The 25,432-nt window shown below is 34.9% G+C and overlaps 2 protein-coding genes across 3 annotated transcripts; one reads left to right on the plus strand and one right to left on the minus strand.

The window, feature by feature from the left end:
* Window positions 1-631: 631 nt before the first annotated feature.
* LOC128998483 (transmembrane protein 129-like) lies at window positions 632-12,492 on the minus strand. Of its 2 annotated transcripts, none has more exons than XM_054424632.1 (6): window positions 12,012-12,492; window positions 8,941-9,184; window positions 7,348-7,578; window positions 4,056-4,209; window positions 1,918-2,054; window positions 632-964 (listed from the first exon to the last, which is right to left on the minus strand). In XM_054424632.1, the coding sequence occupies exons 1-6, from the start codon at window positions 12,214-12,216 to the stop codon at window positions 829-831; spliced, it is 1,107 nt and encodes a 368-aa protein (XP_054280607.1). In that variant the 5' UTR covers window positions 12,217-12,492; the 3' UTR covers window positions 632-828. The 2 variants fall into 2 exon arrangements, with proteins under 2 accessions (XP_054280607.1, XP_054280608.1); XM_054424633.1 differs by having other exon boundaries at window positions 8,941-9,060; window positions 12,012-12,118.
* A 3,906-nt stretch (window positions 12,493-16,398) lies between these two features.
* Window positions 16,399-19,249, plus strand: LOC128998636 (venom serine carboxypeptidase-like). The gene has a single exon (XM_054424858.1). The coding sequence runs from the start codon at window positions 16,579-16,581 to the stop codon at window positions 18,001-18,003; it is 1,425 nt and encodes a 474-aa protein (XP_054280833.1). The 5' UTR covers window positions 16,399-16,578; the 3' UTR covers window positions 18,004-19,249.
* Window positions 19,250-25,432: the final 6,183 nt, after the last annotated feature.

Genomic DNA, 25,432 nt, shown 5'->3' on the forward strand with positions numbered 1-25,432 from the left:
TATTGATAGCTTACTATAAAATAAATAAATTTGCCAAGTTTGATCAAAATATATCCATAAACAAGCAAACTACAACATTTTACAATATTCTCCATAAGAATAACATGGGAATTTTAAATTTATCATTTTTTTAGTTTTCTCCGTAACCAATAACCGTACAAAAACACTTTGATATACTGAATTGTTTGTTTTTTTAAGCTCTTTAAGAAGGTTTAGAGAAAAATTGGGAAATTTTGTGTTTTGAGGGTAAAAAGTGAGAAAAACCAATTTTTACCCCATAAAACCCCCCATTAAACCCTGTTCCCATGGTCCGATCATGCTGGATCGCGAACTCATTCAAGTTTATCCCGCCTTACACCTTCAAACCAAATTTCATCAAAATCGGATAAAAATTACTCAAGTTATCGTGTTCACGGACACATATATATATATATAAATCTATATATATATATATACCTATATATATATATATATATATATATATATATATATACATATATAAAAATTTGAACGAATGGTGTTTTTGGCCTCTGGGGACATTAAAATGAAAAAGTAAATCGGTCCCGGGCCTAAGTCTTACCATGAGACCTACGGTAATAGCTACTTCCCTATAGGGAAATTCTCTAAAAACAGAGACTTCCTGCTCTCTCAGAACAAAAATAAATGAAAACTTCTATCTTTTCTCAAAACCTATAAACAAACACTTAAACTTCTTTCTTCTCTTTAAATATAAAATCTTATAAAATCACAGCTGAAACTGAGCGGTACAAAGTTAAGCACTTATTTCCAAAATATACATTTTCCTTGGTAACTGTCATGTTTATTAACTCAGTTCAGTTCATCCGCTTGTGTTTCTTGTATCAAACTGACGTCTAAGATGCAGAATACACTGCGGCACATAGGACAAGTACACTTTGAGGACAACCATACTTCAGGATGATCTTGATCCTGACGAGAAGCGAACCTGAAACATGATACAACAAACCCTTATTAATCTGACTTCACCCCATTCGAACAGCAGTTTATAAACATTTTTTCCCGCAAAGTCAAGAATTTGCCACTGTAAACTACAATTTTTGTCATTGTTGTTCAATAGCACACAATCATTACTGTTAATGTGAATGGTTGGGCGTACGTCTTTGCTATGGTTACTGCTAGCCAAATAATAGCACTTAAAATTTAGAACGTATGAATTAAATTTAATACAATGGTGGTGTAGAACATTAATCATGTTGGATACTTTATCAAAGTAAAATGGAATACGGTTGGTTTGGAATGTGATTGCAAATAAATATTTAGTGTGAATGTGTGTTTATACGTTTTGGTTTCTAAGCCTTAGCCTTTGATACCTTGCACATAGCCAAACGATGGCAAACACATAGACCTAAGCGTAGGCTGTAGTGGATGTAAATTGGCAAGTTCTAGTGTTTGTTTACGCAACCCCCGTTGAAATTTGGTACCTTACACCGTGATCAAACGAAAATCATAAAAGCCACCACCAACATGATGATACAACAAATGCAGCAGATCATGAGTTTGCTGCGATCACGGGAGATTCTAGAATCTAAAGTCATAAAGTATTGGGAACCTTTTTGAAGAATCAGAATTGGCCCACCCATATTTTTGAGTTTTAACTGCATGGCTCAACCCTGGTTTATTTCCAGTTGACTTAATTCAAACCGATTTTACGGTTTTCATGATTGAGTGGGTAACCTTCATCCAATAATATTGGATGAAGGTTACCCAATAAGATGTCATGATCATACAAATAAATTTCACATGTGATTTAGCTTGTATCTATAGGCCAACTGGCATAAAACAATAGTTTAGCTAACATTCAATGATTGAATATCCCTCTAGAGTGTCAACAGAGCTAAATATTAGTAACTTCTACCAACAAGGAATGTAGAAACTCACCATCGTCCCATGCAGGAAATGCACCACATGGGCCGGCAGTAACAGTTACCGCATGGGTCAATTCCTTCATCTATACAGTGTTTCACTAATTTGATGTTGGATAAATTCACCATACATCCAATGCACATTTCTAATTCCTAAAACAGAACAGATTAAGTAAAATTGTATAGTAATATGGGAAGAAAAATTTAATTATATTAATTTTTTAACGATAAAAGTTTTGAGGGAATGAGTTTTAACGATTTTAGAGATGTGAAAAATATTTTAAAGCCAACAAATTTATTTACAGATAATAAGATAACTGGTAACTCCATCCATTTCAACAATACAATCATTGTTACTATTAAAAAATTGTTAATATGCAGTGTAAAATTATTATAAATAAATAATTAAAGGATCGATGAACTAATATAGTTTAAAACTTTAAAGTAGCCAGTGAATGATGCATTATACAAGAAGACAAAAACTAGTAGTCAATTGAGAAATTATTTTCCGAATACACAATGGTTTACAGGTTGAGGCAATTTCTGATGCAGTTACCACTTTGCCCATTAGATATCAAGGGTGTTGCCTGCATGATATCTAAGGGGCTTCAGCCTCCCCCTCTATAAGAAGAATAAGAATCTCGATTACCCTTTAAGAATTTTACATTGCAATAGGGTTTCTCATTTTTCTGCATAATAATATTACAGTGTACCGGTAATTAAATATATTACAGAAAAGAATAACAAAGATAATTTAATTGATTAAGTTAAAACAAGCTGCCCTAGTTTAAAATCTGCTAATGGCAGGCACGTGATGAAAGACTAGGTAAAAAACAAGATTTTGAAGTAACCTAAAGTAGAACTCCAATTATCCGAATCATTGTGGCCATAACACATTCGGATAGTCAAACATTTGGAAAATTGGATTTTTACAGAATTTGGGGGTATTTTACAGAAAATAGGCCGAGTAGAGTCGATCTTTTACCATTGTGATGGCAGAATGCATCTACCGATTTTGCAATCCCAAAATTCACGCTTTCGCCGCGATTACGGTGGACGGTTAGATTTTCCGTGACCACGGGAGACGAAGATGTCAACACGACCATGGGGTATATTTAACATTTTGCTGTGATCACAGAAGATGATGGGGATGTTTCCGGGACCACTGGAGACAAAGATCATGTCTACAAGACCGCAGGAGAGGATGACAATGTTTCCATGACCACTGGTGACAATGATGGTGTCCACACGACCGAGAGAAATTTTGGATTTAGTCGCGATCACGTCTTCTTCTTTCTGTAAGAATTCTTATTACTGTACTGTGGTTTTTAAGGTTTGTTTCAACTCTTCCTGAAAGCAATTCAGATAATTGGCAATTTGGATGGGTTGGAGTTTGAATAGTTGGAATTCTACTGAGCTCATATTATAAACAAAAACAATAAAGTAAGAAACCACATATAAATTGAACCATTCATTATTTCGGTAACTTTTATCGTTATTCTTATTTAAGTGTTGTAAGTTTATATACATTAGATACAGTGATCATAACCTACATTTAAAATAGGTGTCGCTGTTGTCAAAATGTGTACTTTGGTATTTCTTGTTTTTAAATTTTTTTATAAGGTTGGCGGTCTCTTTTAACTTTGCATTTTCCCGTCCACATAAGCTAGGAACCTGTGTGTGGAATGTATATAGCAAAGCATGGGGTGAGCCAATACAATACAAGGGTGAACTGTACTGATAAAAAGTAGTGGCAGTGACCAGGATCCGAAAACTGCCTTTGGCCCGATGTCCGTGACGCTACTAACTGAACCACCGACTCACCTTAATATTATTTGCATAGGAGCACTAAACAGAGAACTTGACCCTATAATGCATCTTTTTATTTGCTTCATTATCCCTCAAAAATCAATTTAGGCAATGTTTTCAGCACGTGACCCTACTCTATACAAACAATGTAACTGAGCCCCTCCCCAATATTTTTTACAGTTTTAAAGTTGCTTCCCATGTAGCTTACAACGGTGTAAAAGAGTATTCCTAATTAAAACTGAATATAAAAAACTTAGGGATGGCATGGCTTACTAATTAAATTTATTATATTTTAACATAAAAAACAGGAGCATTGAGCATTTATTATCATAGTTTTTATGTTACCTCAGTAGGGTGATGTCGAGGGTTTAGGTAAACTTGCTCTTTGAATACTTCCACAAACTGCTCAGCTTTCGTTTGGTGGAATACAATATCTTGGGCAACTTGGATAGGTCGTAGAACTTTGTCTTTCAGATCTTTATAGTCTAGAGCATTTAATCTGAAAAAAATAATATTGAACACATAATTTTTTAGAGAAGGATAATCATTACTTGTACACTAACATGGCAGGTTGCCGGTATATTACCTCCCAAACCGGTTTCTACGTCATGAGGGACCGGGGTATAGTTTTCCAGAGGCAGCCTCAAGTTAATTGCAGTAGAGGTAAGTCTTTCGGTCAAGATTTGATTCAAGCGAGTCATCCAAGGTGAACGAATGTTCCAAATCTCATGCACCCCATATACCCGTTCATTCTCACCATTCAACATATAGACAACATTGAGAACATATAGTTTATGCTGAGTGAGTGTATCTAAACAACTACAAGTAAGTGATTACAACGTGATCAGCTTTTTGTGGGCGTTTTTTATTCTGCGCAAAGTGAACATAAAACCATTGTGGGTTGCAAAAGTTGCAAAAATTGTAGCACTATCAAAACTGAGAAAAACTGACAGCATAGAACTGCTGAGAACACTGGACAATATTAATGTAAATATTTATATAGCCTAAATATGTTTTCATATCTCCTTACTGAAAGTAACTATTTTCGATAACAGTTGATATGAAAGAAAGTAGTTGTTTCCCAAGCTCTAATTTAGAGCTAGGGAAAAACGATCAGCTGATTTTCCCTCGCTCTCGATTAGTTCTCCATTTATATGTGCTAGTGTTTTGTTAGGTTTGTTTTAATGATTGAAATCAGCTGTTTTTATTGTTGCACAATCTAAATCTATACAGAAACTGGCGTTAGTTTGTTTTGTTGGCTTTTAGCATAGTGCGTGTTTGAAATTGCTCAATGTTTGTCTAACATTACTGATGATTTGATGAAAATAGTTTCAGAGGTAACTCACCTTCCACCAGATAAACCACGGGAATAAGAAGGGGAATACAGAAAGCTTAGAAACTGGTACAAATAACAAAATGTGAAGTCAATTAAAGTACGGTAAGTGACAAAATATCTATTAATATACAGGGTGGCTGAAAAGTAACTTACACCCCCCTTAACTTTTCAACCATTTGAGATATTTGAAATCTGTTTGTGGCAATCTTCTTAGCCAATAGCAAAATTTTGCCCTTAGGGGCAGCGGGGGTAGGGGGTAGCCCAAATTTTTCAAATGACAAGTATAGTCGAGTTTGGTATCATTTTACAGGTCTTGACAAAACATAACAGTTGACATAAAAGAAACCAAAATCGGCCCACTGATAACAAAATGGTGCCCTAAAACATTTCAAATCCAAATAACATGAGGGTGGCTGAAAATTAACTTGCACCCCCTTTAACTTTTTAACTATTTAAGATATTTGAAATCGGTTTGCGGCAACCTGTTTGGATATGAAGGACTACAATAATTATGGTAAGTTTTGAAAATTTTGCCCTTAGGGGTAGCTAAAAATTTTCAAATAGCAAGTATAGTCGAGTTTGGTATCATTTTACAGGTCTTGACGAAACATAATAATTAACATAAAAAAAATATAAATTGGACCTTTTAACAAAATGGCAGCTAAAAATGATGAAGACAATGGTTGTTGAAAGTGATTTTTAACTGCCATTTTGTTATTGATGGTGCCCGCTACTCTTAAGGGCAAAATTTTCAAAATTGACCATAATTATTGTAGCCTCTCATAGCTAAGAAGGTTGCCACAAACAGATTTCAAATATCTCAAATGGTTGAAAAGTTAAGGAGGGGGGGTTTAAGTTACTTTTCAGCCACTCTGTATTTATCTAAAAAATCTACACTTATGTACGTTGTGAAGTGTATTTTCAATGATAAAGAGTGGTCTAAAACTTCTACTGAGATATGTTGTTCAGTATGTGTGTATTTTTGCGTCGTGATGAAAAGTATCGTTCATAGCTCGAACCGAAAGCTATTATCCGATACTTGCTCCATTATTCCCATCCTCGGCTTTGCCTCGTACGTGAAAATGACTCTCACCTGCTCGGCTTTGCCTTGCATGTGAGATTTGGGTTTCCTGTCTGATGTTCATGAGACTTGTGAGAGTGTCGGAAAATACCACTTTCGGTTCTAGTAATGAAATATACTATTCCACTTGGGGAAAATATTTTTATATTAGAAAAATCTGCAGTAGAAATGTGGTTAGCTTTGCTATCACTGAGTTGTAGTTTTTGAAATATAAATACACACATACAGCATAACCTCGATGTTGTACAGTTCAAACCAGGATGGTGACTAAGACAGTAAGAGTGACTGATAATAACAAGACCAAAGTGTACGTCTTACCCTCGACAGCTGGAATATAAGTGAGTGAAATGGCTCTGGCTATGCCATTAGAGTGATCAACGACTATGTTGCAGCTTAGTGCCACAAGCAAAAGGGGGCCGCATCGTTTTGTACTAAAACAACTTTTATTAAACAAAATTGAATTTTCATTGTGTAATATTAATTAATTGCCTCTATCACATAGTGGGAGATGTTCACAACTTTGCCATGATCACTGGTGATGATAATGGCGTCCCCGAGATCACAAGAGATGTTCACAATTTCACCTGGGAGGCAGGAGCTGCTCGGGTTATTTTAACCTAGGGCCGCAAGTAACTTAAATTTGGCACTGAAAACAATCCTAAATATCTTGTAAATAAGAGGTTATCTAACCTTTAATTTGTCTAGTGATTCCCAACCCTCTTCTAAGGATGGATGGTGACTATTTTACCTTGATACGGTTCTTGCCAAGAGACCATACATAAAAATTAAATACGGTATTTGACAACTGCTGAGGCCAACAGTAAACACTAGGCTCAGTTGATATGTGCAGACTGCAGTTTTGTTGGTAGGGCGATGACCTTTTTACTTTTATTACCACTGTTGTAGTTTAAGTTGAATTAATTCATTGAATTTAAAACTCATTTAATTGTTAAGAATTTCTCCAGGATTTTCCTTAGAGTCCTCATTAATTTTGTATTCCTCTGCAGTATCCATGTAGCGGCCTTTGTTGCAGTACATACCTGAAGTAGGCGACATTATCACCCACCCTTAGATGAGGTCAAAGAATGAAGCACTTGACAAATTCAAGGTAAAATAACCTTCTATTTGTATATTTAGTGATTTAAGACTACAAAAAATCTAAGTAGCTAGGCCTACTCAAAACCAATTCAATCAATAAACAAACGTGATATTAAGATTACCTGATGTAGAAATGATGGGAACCTCTCTGAGTGAAGGATACCTTGATGTTAAGGAACTGCGCAGACCCTGAGCCGTTCACTGCTAGTGCGTGAGTATCAGCTGTGTCCAGTGAGAGTGTAGTGTTGCTCTGATGGGCAAAGTACATGTTGTAAGGAGTCACCTTGATAATCCAGTTTTCCGTCACTACCACATCCACCAGTGTACCACACTTAATGATAATTTTATTCACCCTGGAAAGGGGATTTACTGTTAGTTTTGAATATAATTGAGAAAAGGAACTTTAACTGCAATTAAAATCTATCATCTGTGGGCTAACAACTATACAATATAAATAGGTTTACATACCTTACATCATAAATCCAAATTTGTCCTGGGGGACTAGTTTCGAAACAACAGTTTCGTTTTCAATCATCTTGCTTTATAAAATCATTGGAACATATTGTCGCCATCAATACAACATTCAACACACACGAACATGTTATATTTTTGTCTATTGACGACGAAAATGTCTTCCAATGATTTTATGAAGTAAGAGGCTTAAAAATGAAACTGTTGTTTAAAAACTAGTCGCCAAAGACTAAATAAAGATTGATGACGTAAGGTATGTAAATCTATTTATATTATCACAAATCAATTCAAGATGCAAAGATGAATAAAATAAAACTATACCTAAATCAATCAAAAAATTACCATTTTTGTGAGTGCAACCACAATTCTCACGACACTTTTTAGGCCTACGGCTCTCTGTTGCAGTTATAGCTATTTTGTGTTAACACCACTATTAATGGATAACTCAATCTTCCATGCAATTTCACATTAAAATCTATTAACCACGAAGCATGTTGTAAAAGAAAGTAGAGTTAAAACTTTTGAGTGAAAATTCAGTACATGTATTTCTCTGTAATTTTACTGTCACTATGCCTTACTTCTAAACCGGCAGTTAAATACACAGAGCTATCATATTTTGTCTATTTACCTGTCTCCACACTTTGGAGCTATATTTGATGTTTTTTTTACACTACTTTGGAAAAAAATTTGCCAACAATCACAACCAACGGGGGAGAATACTTTCTTTTTTTTTTATATTGCAAACAAAGCAATCCTAACCCAATAAAGAAAAAAATATACTTATAAAGATTTATTTTTAAAATTTTTTTTTAAATCAATTTAATCATAGGCCTCTAGTTTTAAAATTAATTTTACAAACTAATTACTACTACTAGGCCTAATTATTTTAGCTAAATTAAATGTAATGTCCAGCCACTGTATCATTTAAACCAAACAATAGTTACCGGTAATTATCTTATTAAGGTAATTATCTTATTAAGGTAATTATCTTATTATCTTACCGGTAATTACCTACGGTACCAACAGATGATCCTAGTTTCGATGACTGGCAATGATTTAGAACATTAAGTCCATTTTAAAGTTTTTATGTTTTAGGTTTATGTTTTTATGTATACCTAATTATAATGTTAGAGTTTTAAATCATGAAGTCTAACATAACCAACCAGTGTGAAAAGGTACACCAATATCTTAGCAAACTCATTTACTACTACTGGTGATAATAGGCCTTCTTAAGTTTTACTCACCTTCGGAACTCAACATTGATATCAGATGCCAAAGTTCGCCAATTCATTTGACCAGCATTTCCACTGAATAAAGCAAGCCTTTTTGATATTGGATGTTCTTCCCAGTTGTTTTTCCTCCACCTGTACACAATGACTCCTGTTGTTATCGGAAGAATTAGGCCAATCGTTCCGATAATGTTCATCAGGCATAAACCTTTCTGTATCAAGGGATAGTATGCAATCCAAAACATACCAATATTGTAACCTACAGAAAAGAACTAATTTGTTTTAATTCAATTATATATTTCAAAACTGAAAGATCAAATGAAAATTGGCATCTAGATAAGTATTTAGCCTCTTAAATGTAAATAACTTCTTGATCAGCATTGTACGTGTTATTAAATTTACGGAAAGTAAATAAAAGAAACGTCTTTTAACACTTAAAACATGTACAATGTAAACAAATGTGTCTTAAATGTAAACAATAATTTATTTTTAAATGCACAATTAATATTCATTTGGCAGTCCTAAATTAACCCTATGAAATTAATACAATTTTTCGATACCATCATTAGAGCTAGCCTACATAAGCTACATAACCTGCCCAATGTTATTCTTCTATTCAAAATCGATCACTATTTTGTCAGTAAGTTAGTATAGCACAGATATGTTGCAAGTGTATTAGAAGTACAGTAATTACTTTCCGAACTTTCTGTAAATGTAATAACATGTACCATGGGGAGTAAGCTGGTCTTTTGGTAGAGGACAGAACTACAGTCCACGTAGTCCCCGGTTCAAATCCCACCAACCACCATAAGATTTTATCATAAATTATAATACACCACAAGCTTCTAGGCCCAGCCTGAAGTACAACGGTTTTGGGCTAGGGCCTTTGCCTTAGGATATAAAAGGTTACATATAGGTACCTAACTTAATAGTTTTTTTAACAAAAAGTAAATTTAAAATTCTGGACTATTAGCGAATAAACCTATCCCCCCCTTAGTCCTGGTAATAAAATTTGCAACCTACAGCTGATGAGTGTTGGCTACCCAACAAAAATTAGCTGCAACAAGGTCGCTAAAAAGCTAAAAGATCGGATAGAAAAATTAAATAATAATTAAAGTTGGAAGCATGGTAAAAATCACTAAATCAATAAAGTTTTTTCATTGTCAAACTTATTCACGGCTTTTTCTGTCCAATAAACCATTAACTAAATTATTTTTTATTTTTATTTTACTATCACAATTAGCATGAAAAATAAGGACTAGGCTAAGTTAAGAGATCTATAAAAACTATTAAGTTTAATGTAAAATAAAAGATATAGGCTAAAGCGAAATTTTTTTAAAACTCAATCACAGGTCTCCGTTTGCATAAAGACAAATACATGAGGAATACTACCCCATTAGCAGGGAGTGACGAACTGTGTGGTATGCAACATGCTTTAAAACAGTCTGAAAGTACAGTCACAGGTTCCTCTAACCTTGCATGTAGGCTATATTGCGCTTCACATAGTCATACCACATGGAAAGAGCAGTGACGTAAATAACACCCACCATGGGGGGGGGGGGTGCTGCTGTCCAGAAGGTCAAGCTGTCACTACTCGATCGCGAAAAAGGTGACATTGTTTCCGTGACCGCGGGAGACAAAGATGATATTTCAAGACCGAAGAAGATAGTTTATTCATCATTTTGGTACAATCGTGGAAAAAAGGTTGTTTCTGTGACCACAGGAGACAATGATGATGTTTTCAAGACCGCGGATGATGTACAAGATGTTGCAACGGAAACAATGACGAGTTTCCATGAACGCACTCCTGAGGTCATGGAAACTCCACGATGATCATGTCCACAGTTACGCAGGAGATTTGGATTTTAATGTGATCACGGCTTTTAACTTACTGAGATAAACAAATAAAAAATAAGTGGTGATGTTTTGGTGAGGTTTAATAAAAACCTCAACCACCCATAGTGCTGGATTTAGGCTACCTGCGGCCCTAAGCCAAATTAATCGAGAGGCCCCCATCCCAATGGGGGAAATTCCTGGTGATTGCAGAAAAAATCGTGAACATCCCCTGTGGGCAATCACAGAGACATCGTCATCAACACCCACCACCACGGTAAAATCATGAACATCTCCCATTAGCCAAAATCACGGCGATCTCACCGTCTCCCCCCACGGTGACAAAATCGTTAATATCTCCCGTAGGCCGCAATCAGGGCTACATCATCATTGACACACACGACCACGGCAAAATCATGAACACCTCCCATGAGCCGAAATCACGGCGATATCATCAGCGTCACCCGCCACAGTGGCAAAATCGTGAATATCTCCTGTGGGCCGCAATTAGGGCTATATCATCATTGACACATGTGACAACGGCAAAATGTTAAACATCCCCCGTTGTTTGCAATCACGGGGGCATTATCATCGACACCCGCAACACCGGCAACATCGTGAATATCTCCCATGGGTCGCAATCACGGGGACATCATAATTTTCACCCGCAATCTCAGCATTGATATTTAGAAAAAAAATTTTGCTCTGAAAAAAGAAATTGTCAGGCCTTTGCGGCTCCTTTTGCTTGCAGCCCTAGGCCATGGGCTAGTGGTAAATCCGGCACTGACCACTCATCTCATACACCTGAGACTGGCCTTATGAGTGATAAAAAGAAACAGTGGATTACAGTTTGGTCTCGGCCTATGTATAAGTCATGTGGGCAGCCAGTGGTCGCTGAAGCAATAAGAGAGTTACCTTAAGTTAAAGCTACCTGTCTCCCAGAGACCAGCAAAATCTGGCTTATCAGCCTAAGACAAAGGTAAGGTAGGCCTAGGTCTATAATCTACACAAAACAGCTTAATCATTATTTCTCTTTGTATAACTTAGTATGCAGAGGTACTTGCATACCTGGTCTAAGTTAGTAGACTAGCTTTAGGACCAGTAAGTTAGGTGACCAATAAAACATAGTCAGAAAAATAACTGGGTAAACTAGGCCTACTGTCCTCTTGTCTTAAAAACCATATGATTTGGACCAGTTTTCGGGTACAGTTTCTTAACTGGGCTACGCTAATTTTCTAATAATTAATGCTTACCTATTGGAATAAAACTGTGAATGAACATTGTGTATGTTGATCGTTTGATGTGATAAAAAACAAAATTTTCCGTTTCACTGCCTATGATCCTTCCGAATAGGCTTTCTACAGTCAATCCAGCAGTAAGAAATTCATTTGTTTTGAATACGAAACAATATGAGCAAATTATATAAAATAGGGTAAACAGGGTCCCGGTTTCGTACATCGTCAATGTTGGATTGCATACAAGAAGACTAATTAATTAAATATACACTATATATCAGAAACGTTCGTTTGAAATTAGATTAGGTTAAGTTTAAAATGAGAAGTATAATGTGATGTGGTCGTGGTGATGATGTGATGATTATGAATAGGATAGGAATAGGATGGATGGATAAACTCTAACAAAACATCAACAATAACAATAATAAATTGATAATATCATAATATATCAATGTATCATGGATAATATTATTGGCTATTGGCTAATGAGTATTGAGTAATGACTCATATGGGGACAATGACAAGACAGTGGCTACAGCCTACAGCTGTGACGCATTTTTCCTTTTCCATTTACATTTATTTAATTCCTGCTTTTTCTTAAGCGGGTCAAATTCTGTAATCATGCAACTTAAGAATACTAAATGTAAAACACTACACAGGGTAATCAACGCTAGCTGGCCACCATATGAATTTAGTTTTTTGAAATTTAGAGTTAATTTTGGAAAATGGTGGCTGAATTAAAAAAAAACTAAAATCATATTTTTAACTGCAACAAAAAATAAAGGAATGTCCCTCTTTAAACTTTTCTATAATTCTTACCGTTTCCGATATCCCAATGGTGGCCTCCTTGAGTTGATCACTCTGTAAATATACATACAGGGTGTTTTTTTTTTTAACTTGCATCTTTATTTATGTAAAAACCGCAATAGATAGAAATATGCAGTTGGCGGGAATCATCTATTGACGTAGGGGGCACAATTTTTTTGAATTCAACGTTACATTCACATTCCCCCCCCTTTCCCCCCCTGCCGCCAACTTAATCTTTTTACATAGCAAGGTACCCCTTGTGACATATCAAATAAAAGAGCATGAAAAAAGAAAATGTTTGATGAAAAAAATTGAAAATCGGTTCATAAATTTGTGAGATATTCCCCCCTCCCCCCCCGGAACTTAATTTTTTTTTAAAGCAAGGTATCCCTTGTGACATATCAAATGAAAGACCATGAAAAAAGAAAATTTTTGGTGAAAAAAATTTAAAATCGGCTTATGAATTTGTGAGATAATCCCCCCCCCCATTTTCCCCTACCCATAACTTGTTTTTTAATAGCAAGGTACCCGCCCTTGTGATATATCAAATGAAAAATAAATTTCACCAAACATTTTCTTTTTTCATGCTCTTTCATTTGATATGTCACAAGGGGTACCTTGCTATTTAAAAAATTAAGTTAGGGGCAGGGGGGAAAGGGGGGGAATGTGAATGTAACGTTGAATTCAAAACAATGGGGCCCCCTACATCAATAGATGATTCCCGAAAACTGCATATTTCTATCCATTGCGGTTTTTATATAAATAAATATGCAAGTTTTTAAATAAACACCCTGTATATATAATTGTAGAGCCACAAACACTATAGCTTTTAGACAAAACATTACCGGTAGCCATAACGCATTTTTTTAATTCCCAACAGTAGAATCCGAAATCAAACAAATAATTCATCAGTTGAAAAAACAAGATAAGCTCAGGAGCTGATTAAATATGCAACAACATTTTGATAAATATGAAAGCAAATAAGAAATGCAATAAAAACTGGACCATAGGATAACTCTATCACCAGGGATGCAATTAATTATGAAAAACAATCAAGCAGCTCTTTCTTGGAAGTTATTAAACATGAGGAGAAAAAGTCGAGATTTGGAGGAATACTGTTTCCCAAACAATGTTGTCTTGGTAGTGTGCTGTTGTAGGCATACACTGTAGAAAGATGCCCCCTCTCAAATAGGTCCTGGGATCGGGATGGTCTGGAGCAGCGAAAGTTGATTCGTTGATTCTGCTCAGCAGCTCAGGAGAGTCAAGCTCTGCATTGAAAATCTTCCTCAGGAAAACCAGGTTTAAGCAATACGCCTTCGAGAACTCAGTGGTTTAGCCGAAGATGCTGTCGAAGATCCTCAATGTGTACATCACCCTGAACGGGGATCGCAGACAAAGTTGTTTTTTAAGCTCTACAAAATAATAAAAAAATTGCAAATTTCTATGTTTTTAGGGTCAAAATAGGCCATACTTTCACCCCATAACCGTTCCGAAGTCTGACAACCGTTCTTCATAGTCCGATCATGCTGACTCGCGAACTCGTTCGAATAATAATGTGAGTTTACAGGTTTATATCAAAATTAATCAAAAACGGATCATTTTTGCTCGAGTTATCGTGATAATGGACACACGCACGCACACACACACACATATATATGCATTTTAACGGTTGGTTTTTTTTGCCTCTAGGGACCTCAAAACGAAAAAGTAAATTGGTCCCGGATCCAGGTCTTACCATGAGTACTACAGTAATAGCTTATCCCCTATGATGGGAAATTCGCTAAAAGAGAGCTTGATGATGAGGTCCTGTTGGATGAAACTACTGTGCACTTGGGAGTCTATCCTCATGACCCTTTATCAACCCTAGCCTTCGATCGAGCACTCTGTTACCCCATTTACGTTAAACAATCAAACTCTCACTATTAAAAATTGTGATACTGTTCAAAATTATTTCTGAGGCTCATTTGAATGGTTCCTAACAAATGCATTATCCAGGGTAAGGGTGTTAACCTTACGCCTAACACCTTTCCAGGAGGACCAGGTAATTTTTCCTCAAGGTTTTCTTCCTTTAGCCTTTATGATCCTCTCCCAAACTACAAGAGGCAGCAGTGTTAGTTTTGGTTCGCCCCGGGGTATTTTATTTCCCTGGCACCCGTCATATCTGACGAGCTTTCCCCAATCCACCCGGGGAGAGGCACCCGATGGGAGACCAACAACGCCACACGGGTGGATGCTATTGTAAAGACAATAATGTTTTTGTAAACAGATTGAGTGAACTGGTAAATAATGGAAATTATGAAGAGAATATGGTATAATGCGACGTGTTTTTTCTAAATTGGAGAACAGCAACAGCTGGAGATTTGAAGATTTTGTTTGACAAAAGTGAGAGTTTCAACAATTATAGATGGATGGAAGAGTTAGAATATTGATTCGTAGAAGAATTAATTGTCTGTAGGATCGGCATTTGGGAAGGCAAACAATTTTCTTACTGGACATTTTTTGGGAATTTAAACAGAAACTTTGTTATTCATGGCCCCATAGAGATAAAGCATATGCTAATTGAGGATAAATGAGTCCTATGTATGGATATAATTAACGTCGTAGTTTGCAGTGTTCTTTAAAAAACGCAACACAGAAATTCCAGGGCTCATGTTTTATTAAACATATTGATGTGATCACTGATCGTGGAGGTAATGATGTTCATCTAAGGTCAGTCCACGGCCACCTTCGAAGCCGCAGCCTGGTAGAATTGGCAAACGTTCCATAAACTAACATAACAGACATGTGACACCTGCTCATTTATTAATAATATGGGCAAATACTAGCTGGTGTTGGTTAGTCTATGCTATTGACTATATACCATTTGGTATCTATGCTAATGCAGAGGTTAGGTAAGCCCGACTCATGGCCTCGTATTCCTATCTTACTCATTATTTGGAGCAGCAGGTCGTGATCCACGGTATCAAGCACCTTTTTTCAGATAAAAAAATCCTGCTGAGTTGAATCAAGATCGTCTACTCCTTTGTCTTAAAAGGAGAAGGACGACCATCGCGGTGAAAGTGTAATTTCATTTCAAAACACATACATTCGAGATGATTATTTTATTCTGTTCTAGGTATTAGGAAAGCATACTAACAGAAAAGTTATATCTTTTATCTTACAAGATTAATCGTATTATTGTTACTATGGTGGTTTTGAAAACACTAAGACATCCATATAGATTGTCATACTTGATTGTCATAAAGATATTGTCATAAAGAATTTTTATTTGGAATTGATGATGATCTAATACGACATGATATTTAATATATTTACAAGGTAGCACTCCATAAAATACAAAAATAAAATTACTTTTTTCGTTTTGGAACTGTAAGTATACATTAGGAATTGTTATTCTTTAACAGAGTGTTTTTTACTTTGAACTGCCAGTACGTTGGCAACGCTGAAGAGCAAACGCAGCTGACCCTTTGAGGTTTGCCCCGGCCCCACCCCACAGCCGTTCCCTTTTTTTTAACTTCAAAAGCCTTAACTGTCAACTGTCATGTCCCTGACTGAAAACAAAAACAACAGTGAAAACAAAACGAAAACCAAACCATTACCATTGTGTTTGTCGTTTGTGTTGTGTGTGCGTGCAGTTGCAGTGGTGCACAGTGACTTTGAGTGTTGAGTTCATTTTGATTTGTGCTGTTAGCTTACTGACCAATACTCGGCATGTTTGATTTTTAATAAGTTTTTTTTTTTATTTGCAATCATACTTAAATCGAAAACAGTCAACAAAATGTTCAGTTTCTATTCATTTTTTATAGGTTTGTATTTTCTTTGTATTGCAAACTGTTGTTCCGGACTTTTTCACATATACCCGAAGATAAATGATTACCCAATTCAAGGTGGGTTTGGGGATGATCCCGGACTCCCCCTCATCCTAACTCCACTCATAAAAGCAAAAAAAATTCAAGAAGCTCGTGTGGCATGCAAAATGACACCAATGAAAAGCAACATTTCTAGTTATGCAGGATTTTTTACTGTTGATCCAGCTTATAATTCAAATATGTTTTTTTGGTTTTTTCCTGCTTACCAGAATAATGCTTCTGCTCCAGTTATACTTTGGCTTCAAGGTGGTCCAGGTGCGACATCACTGTATGGACTCTTTGCCGAACATGGACCATTTTCAGTGAAAAGGAAACATGGACTCAAGCTGCGCGAATATACTTGGACTCACGATCATAATGTGATCTATATTGATAATCCTGTGGGTACTGGATTTAGTTTTACAAATGCCGATGGCTATGTTAAAAACGAGGCTGAAGTTGGTAAGCATCTCTATTCAGCTTTATATCAGTTTTTTACACTTTTCCCAGAATACCAAAAGAATGACTTTTTTGTCACAGGGGAATCTTATGCTGGGAAGTATGTACCATCTACTGCTTACGCAATTCACAATCTAAATAAACAAGCGGAAATCAAAATAAATCTTAAAGGAGTGGCTATTGGCAATGGTTTATGTGACCCCGAACACATGATGCAGTATGGTAACTATTTGTACCAGATCGGATTGCTTGATAGCAATGGTAGAAATTTGTTTCTTAAAAAAGAACAAGAGATTGTAAAAAGCATTCAGCAAAAGAATTGGAAATCTGCCTTCAATCAATTTGATGCTCTGTTAAACGGCGATCTCACCAATGGAACATCAATTTTCAAAACTTTGACTGGTTTTTCATTTTATTTCAACTATCTCTACAATCAAGACTATAGCACTTATGGAGATATGGGGAGATTCCTTTCTAATGTAAATATCAGGAAAAACCTCCATGTTGGAAATGCCACCTTTCATGTTGAAGCTGTTGATGTTGAAAAAAATCTTATCGAAGATATCATGCAATCTGTAAAACCTACAATCGAATTTCTTTTGAATGCCAATTACCGGGTGCTTATATACAACGGACAGTTGGATATAATTGTTGCTTTTCCTCTGACTGAAAGTTTTGTGGATGCCTTAAACTGGAATGGTGCCCAGGATTATAAAGTCGCCCAAAGAAAACAATGGTTTGTTGGAAAAGAACTTGCTGGTTATTCAAGAGTAGCAAGAAATTTGAATGTGGTTCTTGTTAGAAATGCTGGTCATATGGTACCGATGGACCAACCTAAGTGGAGTGTAGATTTGATCTCCAGATTCACCAGAGGCAAACCCTTTTCAGTAAGTTGAACTGTTATACGTGCAGAGCTCATTTTCATATTGTAGTTTTAAAATTTGTAGGTATACAAACTGTACATTCCGTACATAGTTTAATCTTTTTATAAGTGCCATAAAATTAACTCATCTTTGGTTTGCAGAATTTAAAAATATTTTTAGCAATTTTTCATAAATGAGATACCGTACATTTATAGTCTTCATGTAGCCTAACTCACAAAATCTTAATGAAACATAATTGTATGAGTAAGGATTCAATTTGCATATTTCGCTTGAGATGTGTTTCGAATTATTAATTTTATTATTTTTAGACTTAATTGACAAAAATTCTTTCTCTAATATGTTGGATTTCTCGTCAAATTGTAAACTATTAGGATGAGTTTTAATTTGGAGTCTTTATATTTTGCATGAATTCTAGTTGAACTTCTTATGTAGCCTATTCCTGAATTCATTAGTTGTATTTATTATTTAGCCTACTCCTGAATTCATTAAATAGGTGTAGTTATTTGTGATTATTGTCTTACAGTTTTTGTTTATTTTTACATCCAGTTAGATTTTTTTTTAGGAAATGCAAGCTAAATGTAATAGGTAACCGTAGCCTAACTGAAAATATCTAGGAAAACATTACATTTTCCTTCCACTGGAGCAAAATATACTTCTCTCCATAAGTTATTTCATTTCTGAAAAGTGGACAATGTTTTCTGGAGAAAATATATACATACTTCCTGATTTTACATCTTGTGTATTGTATTTTTATTGGATTTAGATTATTGAAAGATACTTGTCCATCATGATCTGACAAGCAGGTTTACTATGCCTTATATTGAAATGTTATCGTTTTCTGTATTTTTTATAAACAAATTATCTGTGGTTCATTTGGAATTTTCAGTTGTTCTATTTGGAAATGTAACCAAATACCTCATATTACGGCTTTTTAACATATATTATAAACATTTGTGCTTATCATAATTTGTATAATCAATGTTTATGTCTCCTCCAATAGGCTGTGTATTTCTTGTTAAAAAAGTCAATAAAAGTACCTACTTAATTTGTCTTAAAAATGTTATAATCAGAACTAAAGGATCTATTAAGAATGTTAATGTATAATTTACATATAGGTACTATCAAACTGTTTTTCTTCTATTAGTCCATCTGAAAAAATTATGTTTTTGTATATTCCAGATTCAAACATGTAAAAAAATTTCTGTAGTTTTAGAAAACCTTTTGGAAAATAAAATACATATATTTTGGTAAAAAATAATTATTCTTTTAATTACAACCTGATCATAATTTTGGACAGATGCAGGCCCACATTTATAAACGGGCAGACTGGGCATATGCCCAGCGGCGCCGGAGGTTTGGGGGCGCCCACCGGGTGCCCCTCAACCACCGCCTGCCTGCACTAGTAAAAAAGGGGGCACTGCTTTTGGGTTTGCCCAGGGCTCCACTGACCCTTAATGCAACCCTGGACAGATGCCACTTAGGTGCCTACTGTTACTTTCAGCTAAATTTGAATAGAACATGAGTGTAGAATGGGATTGAACGAACTGTGTAAATTTGTTTACTGATTAATATCAGTTTTTTAGCCACAACCATTTAGGAAAAGAACAATAATTGAGGACTGATGGGCCAGTATTGAACCAACAAAAGGAGAAATCCTTACTCACGAGCCGTAGGCGAGTGAGGAATGGTTTCTCGAGTGAGGCAATTGTACTTTAAACTCGAGTTACACATTATACTTTTCCTACAGTTACCATTAAACAAATAAATTGGTGAAGAAACATAACCTATTTTTACACAGAAGTGAACTTTTAATATTAACATTTAATGTGAAGTGACAAATACAACAGTACAACAGCTGACCAGCTGATTTACAGCCAGTGCTGCCACGGAATTTCGCGCGCATACGGCGTTGCCTGCATGTTACGCGCTCACTATTTCGTGCCTTCACGTTGAAAATCTGGAGTGAGAAAAAGTAATTACAGTGAGACAATGTTAACATTGTCTCACTGATGAGCGAATTGGCCACTTTGCTTTCTCAAATCAGTGAGAGAACATGTACATTGTTAGGTAACTGTAGGAAAATTACTTTTTCTCAGACTGAACTGGCGACCTTTAGAATGTCAGATTATCACCATAGGCCTAACCGCACTTGCTGCCCAGCATCAAATTATTTTGATATAAGAAGTTTTTAACTTACCAGGCCTAAGCTATTTGTACTTGCTACAGTATTATAATTGTGTGTATAAAAAACCAAATAAGTATTAAACTACTGTTTTTAAACTTTCTTACAACCTTTGAACTTCCATTTATACCCCTGGTTTGACGATATGCCCATTCAGTGATGTGGGTTAGGAAAATACCCAGTGGGTAGGGTATTTATTAATGGATATTTACTCAGATATTTAGCCCTGGCCTGAGTAAATACCGAAAAGTATCTAGGCTAGTCATTTATAAAAGTTAAGAAACAATAAAAGTTACATAGTTCATTGGATTTGTCATGTGAAAAACAAAGTTGGGCTTTTTCAAATTTTTACCCTTAAAACATGGAAATTTCTAACTTTTATCACAGCCATTGTGTAGAGCCCTTTAAAAAATAAAAAATGTAAATTGAAGTATATCTGTACAATAGGTTACCAAGAAAATAAGAAAAAACTTTAACTTACACTTAAAACTCTTATGTTATTCTTATGGAGATAAAGAAAGCGGTTGAAGTTAACTTGGATTTATCTTCAGGGTTAGACAAAAGTCTGGAACCCCCAGTTAACTTTTTAATGCGTTGCAGTAGGAAAACCAAACTCGGCACATATTTACAACATAAGAAATTGGACTTTTTCCAATTTCCCCTATTTTTAAAATTTTGAAATTTTGAAATATCCCCTATTAACTTTTTAACAGGTTATAGCAGGAAAACTAAACTCAGCATACCTTTATAAAAAAAGAGAATTCACCTTTTGGTCAGTATTAAAATATTAATTTTTTAAGTTATCTGGGGGTGTCCAGACTGTATCTGGCTAGCTCATCTTAAATAATTAAAATGGCTGCCATTTTGATTAGAGGTGCGATATTGACCTAGCTAGTTTGGACCATTTAATTTGTCTTGAGAAACCCTTTAAAATGAGGGGCACAAGATAGGCGTTTACATTTGAAAATTTGGGACTGCCCCCAAAATACCCCATTTTGGGGGCTAGGGCAAAGTTGTAACTTTGATGAAAAAGTGCAATTTCTTATGTTGTAAATATGTATGTATGTATGATGTACCGAGTTTGGTTTTCCTACTGCAACGCGTTAAAAAGTTAACTGGGGGGTTCCAGACTTTTGCCTAACTCTTTATATATATTATTTTTACAATTTAGCAAATTATTTATTAAATATGACACTAACATTATATTAAAAAAAAAAACACTTTTCCCTGCTCCATTGCAGCAAAACTAAGTACCCATTAAATATAATGTTATCTGAGTGGGAAATAACTATGACTTGTTTGTGGTAATATTTACTTAAAAATCCAATCAGACAAAATTAAATTCACTCAGCCTACAGGTTTGCAGTGGCATGGGTATTTTTTGTATGTACAATCCATATGAAGCATATGAGGATTTTACAACTATACTCTAGCATTCTAAGCAAATCTGAGTAAATTTTTAGTACCATGATGGTTATATAAAGGAAGTAAATTAACTATCAAATATATCCTTATCAATGTCTTGTCTATGGCCACTGTTCTGGGGTCTGCTTTGATAACACCAGTGGTCTAATAATGATATACAGTGAGTGTATTTGTTACAGAGATATTTGGGTGAATTCCCAAACAAGTATGAGGCAAACAGCTTAGAAAGATACAGAACTACAGATAGAACAGATAGATACAGATTTAGAACTATACAGTTATGGACCTGGGACATTTTAAATCCAGATTCAGACTTTTCCAGATATATTTGGTCATTTACTTCCATTTCACGTGGTAGTGTTAATTATACCCAGATTGATCTTAGAATGCTGGAGTGACAACAAACTTGAAAAGCTAAACCATCCATGTCTGTGGAAGTCATTTTAATAACTTGCGTTTTTTTAGTAAAATTGAGAAAAATTAATTCAAATACCTTGGTATTGTTTTCGATTCAAAGATAAAGTGGTCGGAACACATGGAAAATAAATGAATATATTTATGTGTGCATTTAAACAACTTAATGATATTCTCGAAGGGGGAGAAATTAAAATCACATTCTGTGTATATACTATTCAACTATTGTTATCATTTGGAATGATTACTTTTGGTGGTGCTTGTAAAACTATCCTGCTGCCTCTTTTTTAGTGCAGAAAACAATACTAAAAGTTGCTTTTAAAAACATTTGAGAAATTAAACTTATAACCTTTTTGTGGAATCAAGAGTTTTGAGAATTTCACAGTTGTTATCAAAAGTTATTTAATTACAAATTTAGATACCCTTGGAAAAAAACTCATTCACACAACAAGAGCTTCTCTCAAAACATTGGTATAGTTCCACTTTATAAAATCATTTTCACAAACAAACTGCTTTCATTTAACCTAAATTATCTATCTAATATGTGAAATGTACTAAAATGTTGACATTCTAAATTGTCCATCTCTTTAATTTATTAAGTGTATTTGAGTGGCTTTTAGAATTGGGTTCAGAGGATACCCAGGCTGTTATCACTTTGGGCCAACCTGACTGTTGACCCTACACTACAACAAACAATCACTGATAAACCACCTTCAATGACTGAATAATACCATTGTTATAAATTCAATCTTAATACACTACTCAGCTCCTCTCAACCCTAAATCTTTCTCATCCCTAGTAGCACAAATATATATTAAATACATATGAATAAATATATTCAAAATCTATTATTTATATCTCAAGTGTGTATTAATGTCAATTTTATATAATATTTAAAATATATTATATGTATAAAAAAATATGTTTTTGAATCTATTAAATATTAAAAAAATATGTTCCAATAATATATTTTAGTGAATAATATTTAAATAAAAATGTATTTAATATCTCTTCCAAACATCTCATGGGGCCTAAACATAAAAACATAAAATAATGAAGATTTAGTATGAAAAGCACAATTATCAGTTGAGTAAATTGATTAAATAGTTCATAAAAACAAATTTTGAAAAAATTACTGGATAAATATTTTTTAGCCCGGGTGGGTCTCGAACCTGGGTCCTTCGACTTATGAGCCTCTTACCTTACCTCTGAGCTACTTGTGACTGTTGCTAGCATTAGCAACAGTCACCTTCATGAAAGTGAGGTTAACTTGATACAGTCTGACTGTTTGTGATCCTGAATAATTGATATTTTTCTAAATTTTAAACAAGTTTTATGTTGAAAATTTTGTTGTATATTCAAGTTCTACCAATTTATTGCAAATTGAATGGATAGACTGCAGTTTTTAGTGAAAATTTTTCTTTTAGAAGCATAAAACAGCACCACATAACCTACAGTGAATTTTAGGTAAATAATCTACATGTATGAAATAGGAGCTATAAACTAAAAGTACACTTTACCAGGTCCGTGAAGTTGGCGTACCCATATTAGCGTATCCACTTTTGATCATACCAATCGTTAGTTCATCGTTAGTTCTCGATAGTTCCCAAATTTTTTCGTTAGTTCTCAAAAAATAAAAAAGTTATAGCCGATTATAAGTGGGTACGCTAACTTCACACTTCCGGGTTCTAGCACGCGCCGTTTTCTGAGGAGAAATGCTTACATCTATATATCAATCGTTAGTTCTTCGTTAGTCCTCGATAGTTCCCAAATTTTTTCGTTAGTTCTCAAAAAATAAAAAAAGTTATGAGGCATACAAAGTGGGTACGCTAACTTCACAACTATACAATTTAAATGCTTATATCTATACACCAATCGTTAGTTCTTCGTTAGTTCTCGATAGTTCTCCAATATTTACGTTAGTTCTCAAAAAAAAAAAGATACGAAGCATAAAAAGTGGGTACGCCAACTTCACAACTATAGAATTTCCAGCGGGCACAGTTTTTTTACTATAAATACCTATATCTATATACCAATCGTTAGTTCTTCGTTAGTTCTCGATAGTTCTCCAATATTTACGTTAGTTCTCAAAAAATAAAAAAATTACGAGGCATACAAAGTGGGTACGCTAACTTCACAACTATACAATTTCCAGCGGGCACCGTTTTCTGACTATAAATGCTTATATCTATACACCAATCGTTAGTTCTTCGTTAGTTCTCGATAGTTCTCCAATATTTACGTTAGTTCTCAAAAAAAAAAAGATACGAAGCATAAAAAGTGGGTACGCCAACTTCACAACTATAGAATTTCCAGCGGGCACCGTTTTCCGACTATAAATGCTTATATCTATACACCAATCGTTAGTTCTTCGTTAGTTCTCGTTAGTTCTCCAATATTTAAGTTAGTTTTTAAAAAATTACAAAAGTTACGATGCATAAAAAGTGGGTACGCCAACTTCACAATTATAGAATTTCCAGCGGGCACAGTTTTCTGACTATAAATGCTTATATCTATATCAATCGTTAGTTCTTCTTTAGTTCTCGATAGTTCTCCAATATTTACGTTAGTTCTCAAAAAATAAAAAAGTTAAGAGGCATACAAAGTGGGTACGCCAACTTCACAATTATAGAATTTCCAGCGGGCACAGTTTTTTTTACTATAAATACCTATATCTATATACCAATCGTTAGTTCTTCGTTAGTTCTCGATAGTTCTGTAATATTTACGTTAGTTCTCAAAAAATAAAAAAGTTACGAGGCATACAAAGTGGGTACGCCAACTTCACAATTATAGAATTTCCAGCGGTCACCGTTTTTCGACTATAAATGAACATTTCAAACTTAACATTTGTTGTACATTACCTGCTTTCCTTTAGGACTTAATATTATATCAAATCATCAATCGAATTACCATATGTAAATCTAAAAGTATTTTAAAATGTTTATTATATGGAGAGTTTGTTATGAATTTAGATATTGAAACTCCTATATTACTAGATAAGAGTGGTTTTCAACTTTTCCTAAGCCGTGTCAAACGCCATTTCAAGTTCTTCCGTCAACAAAATAAGCTGTCTCCAGACATGCGCCACTCCCAAAACAACCACTCCCAAATATGTCGTATATTTGCCGTTCGACGATATAGCTGTCTTGCTATTCGCCTTTTAACGAGTAAAACAAACGTCTGCACACATGTGTTGTTTTCCCAACAACTGTTCGTTTCGGGAATGGCAAAAATATTCGTTCACTTTGATGTGTGCAAAAATACCGGCAATGAACGGAAAACACGAGCACGAGCATTTGCTGTCATACTACTTGCGAGCGTAGGTACAGTCTGGAGCCGGCTATAGGCATGGAACTTGAATAAAACCCCTTTTTTGCAAATTATTAAACTAAATTTTAATTAATTATTTTAATATAA

This window comes from Macrosteles quadrilineatus, unplaced genomic scaffold (assembly GCF_028750875.1).
Source record: "Macrosteles quadrilineatus isolate MER2022 unplaced genomic scaffold, UCM_ALF_1.0 Scaffold_7__1_contigs__length_78375512, whole genome shotgun sequence".
Lineage (NCBI taxonomy): Eukaryota > Metazoa > Arthropoda > Insecta > Hemiptera > Cicadellidae > Macrosteles > Macrosteles quadrilineatus.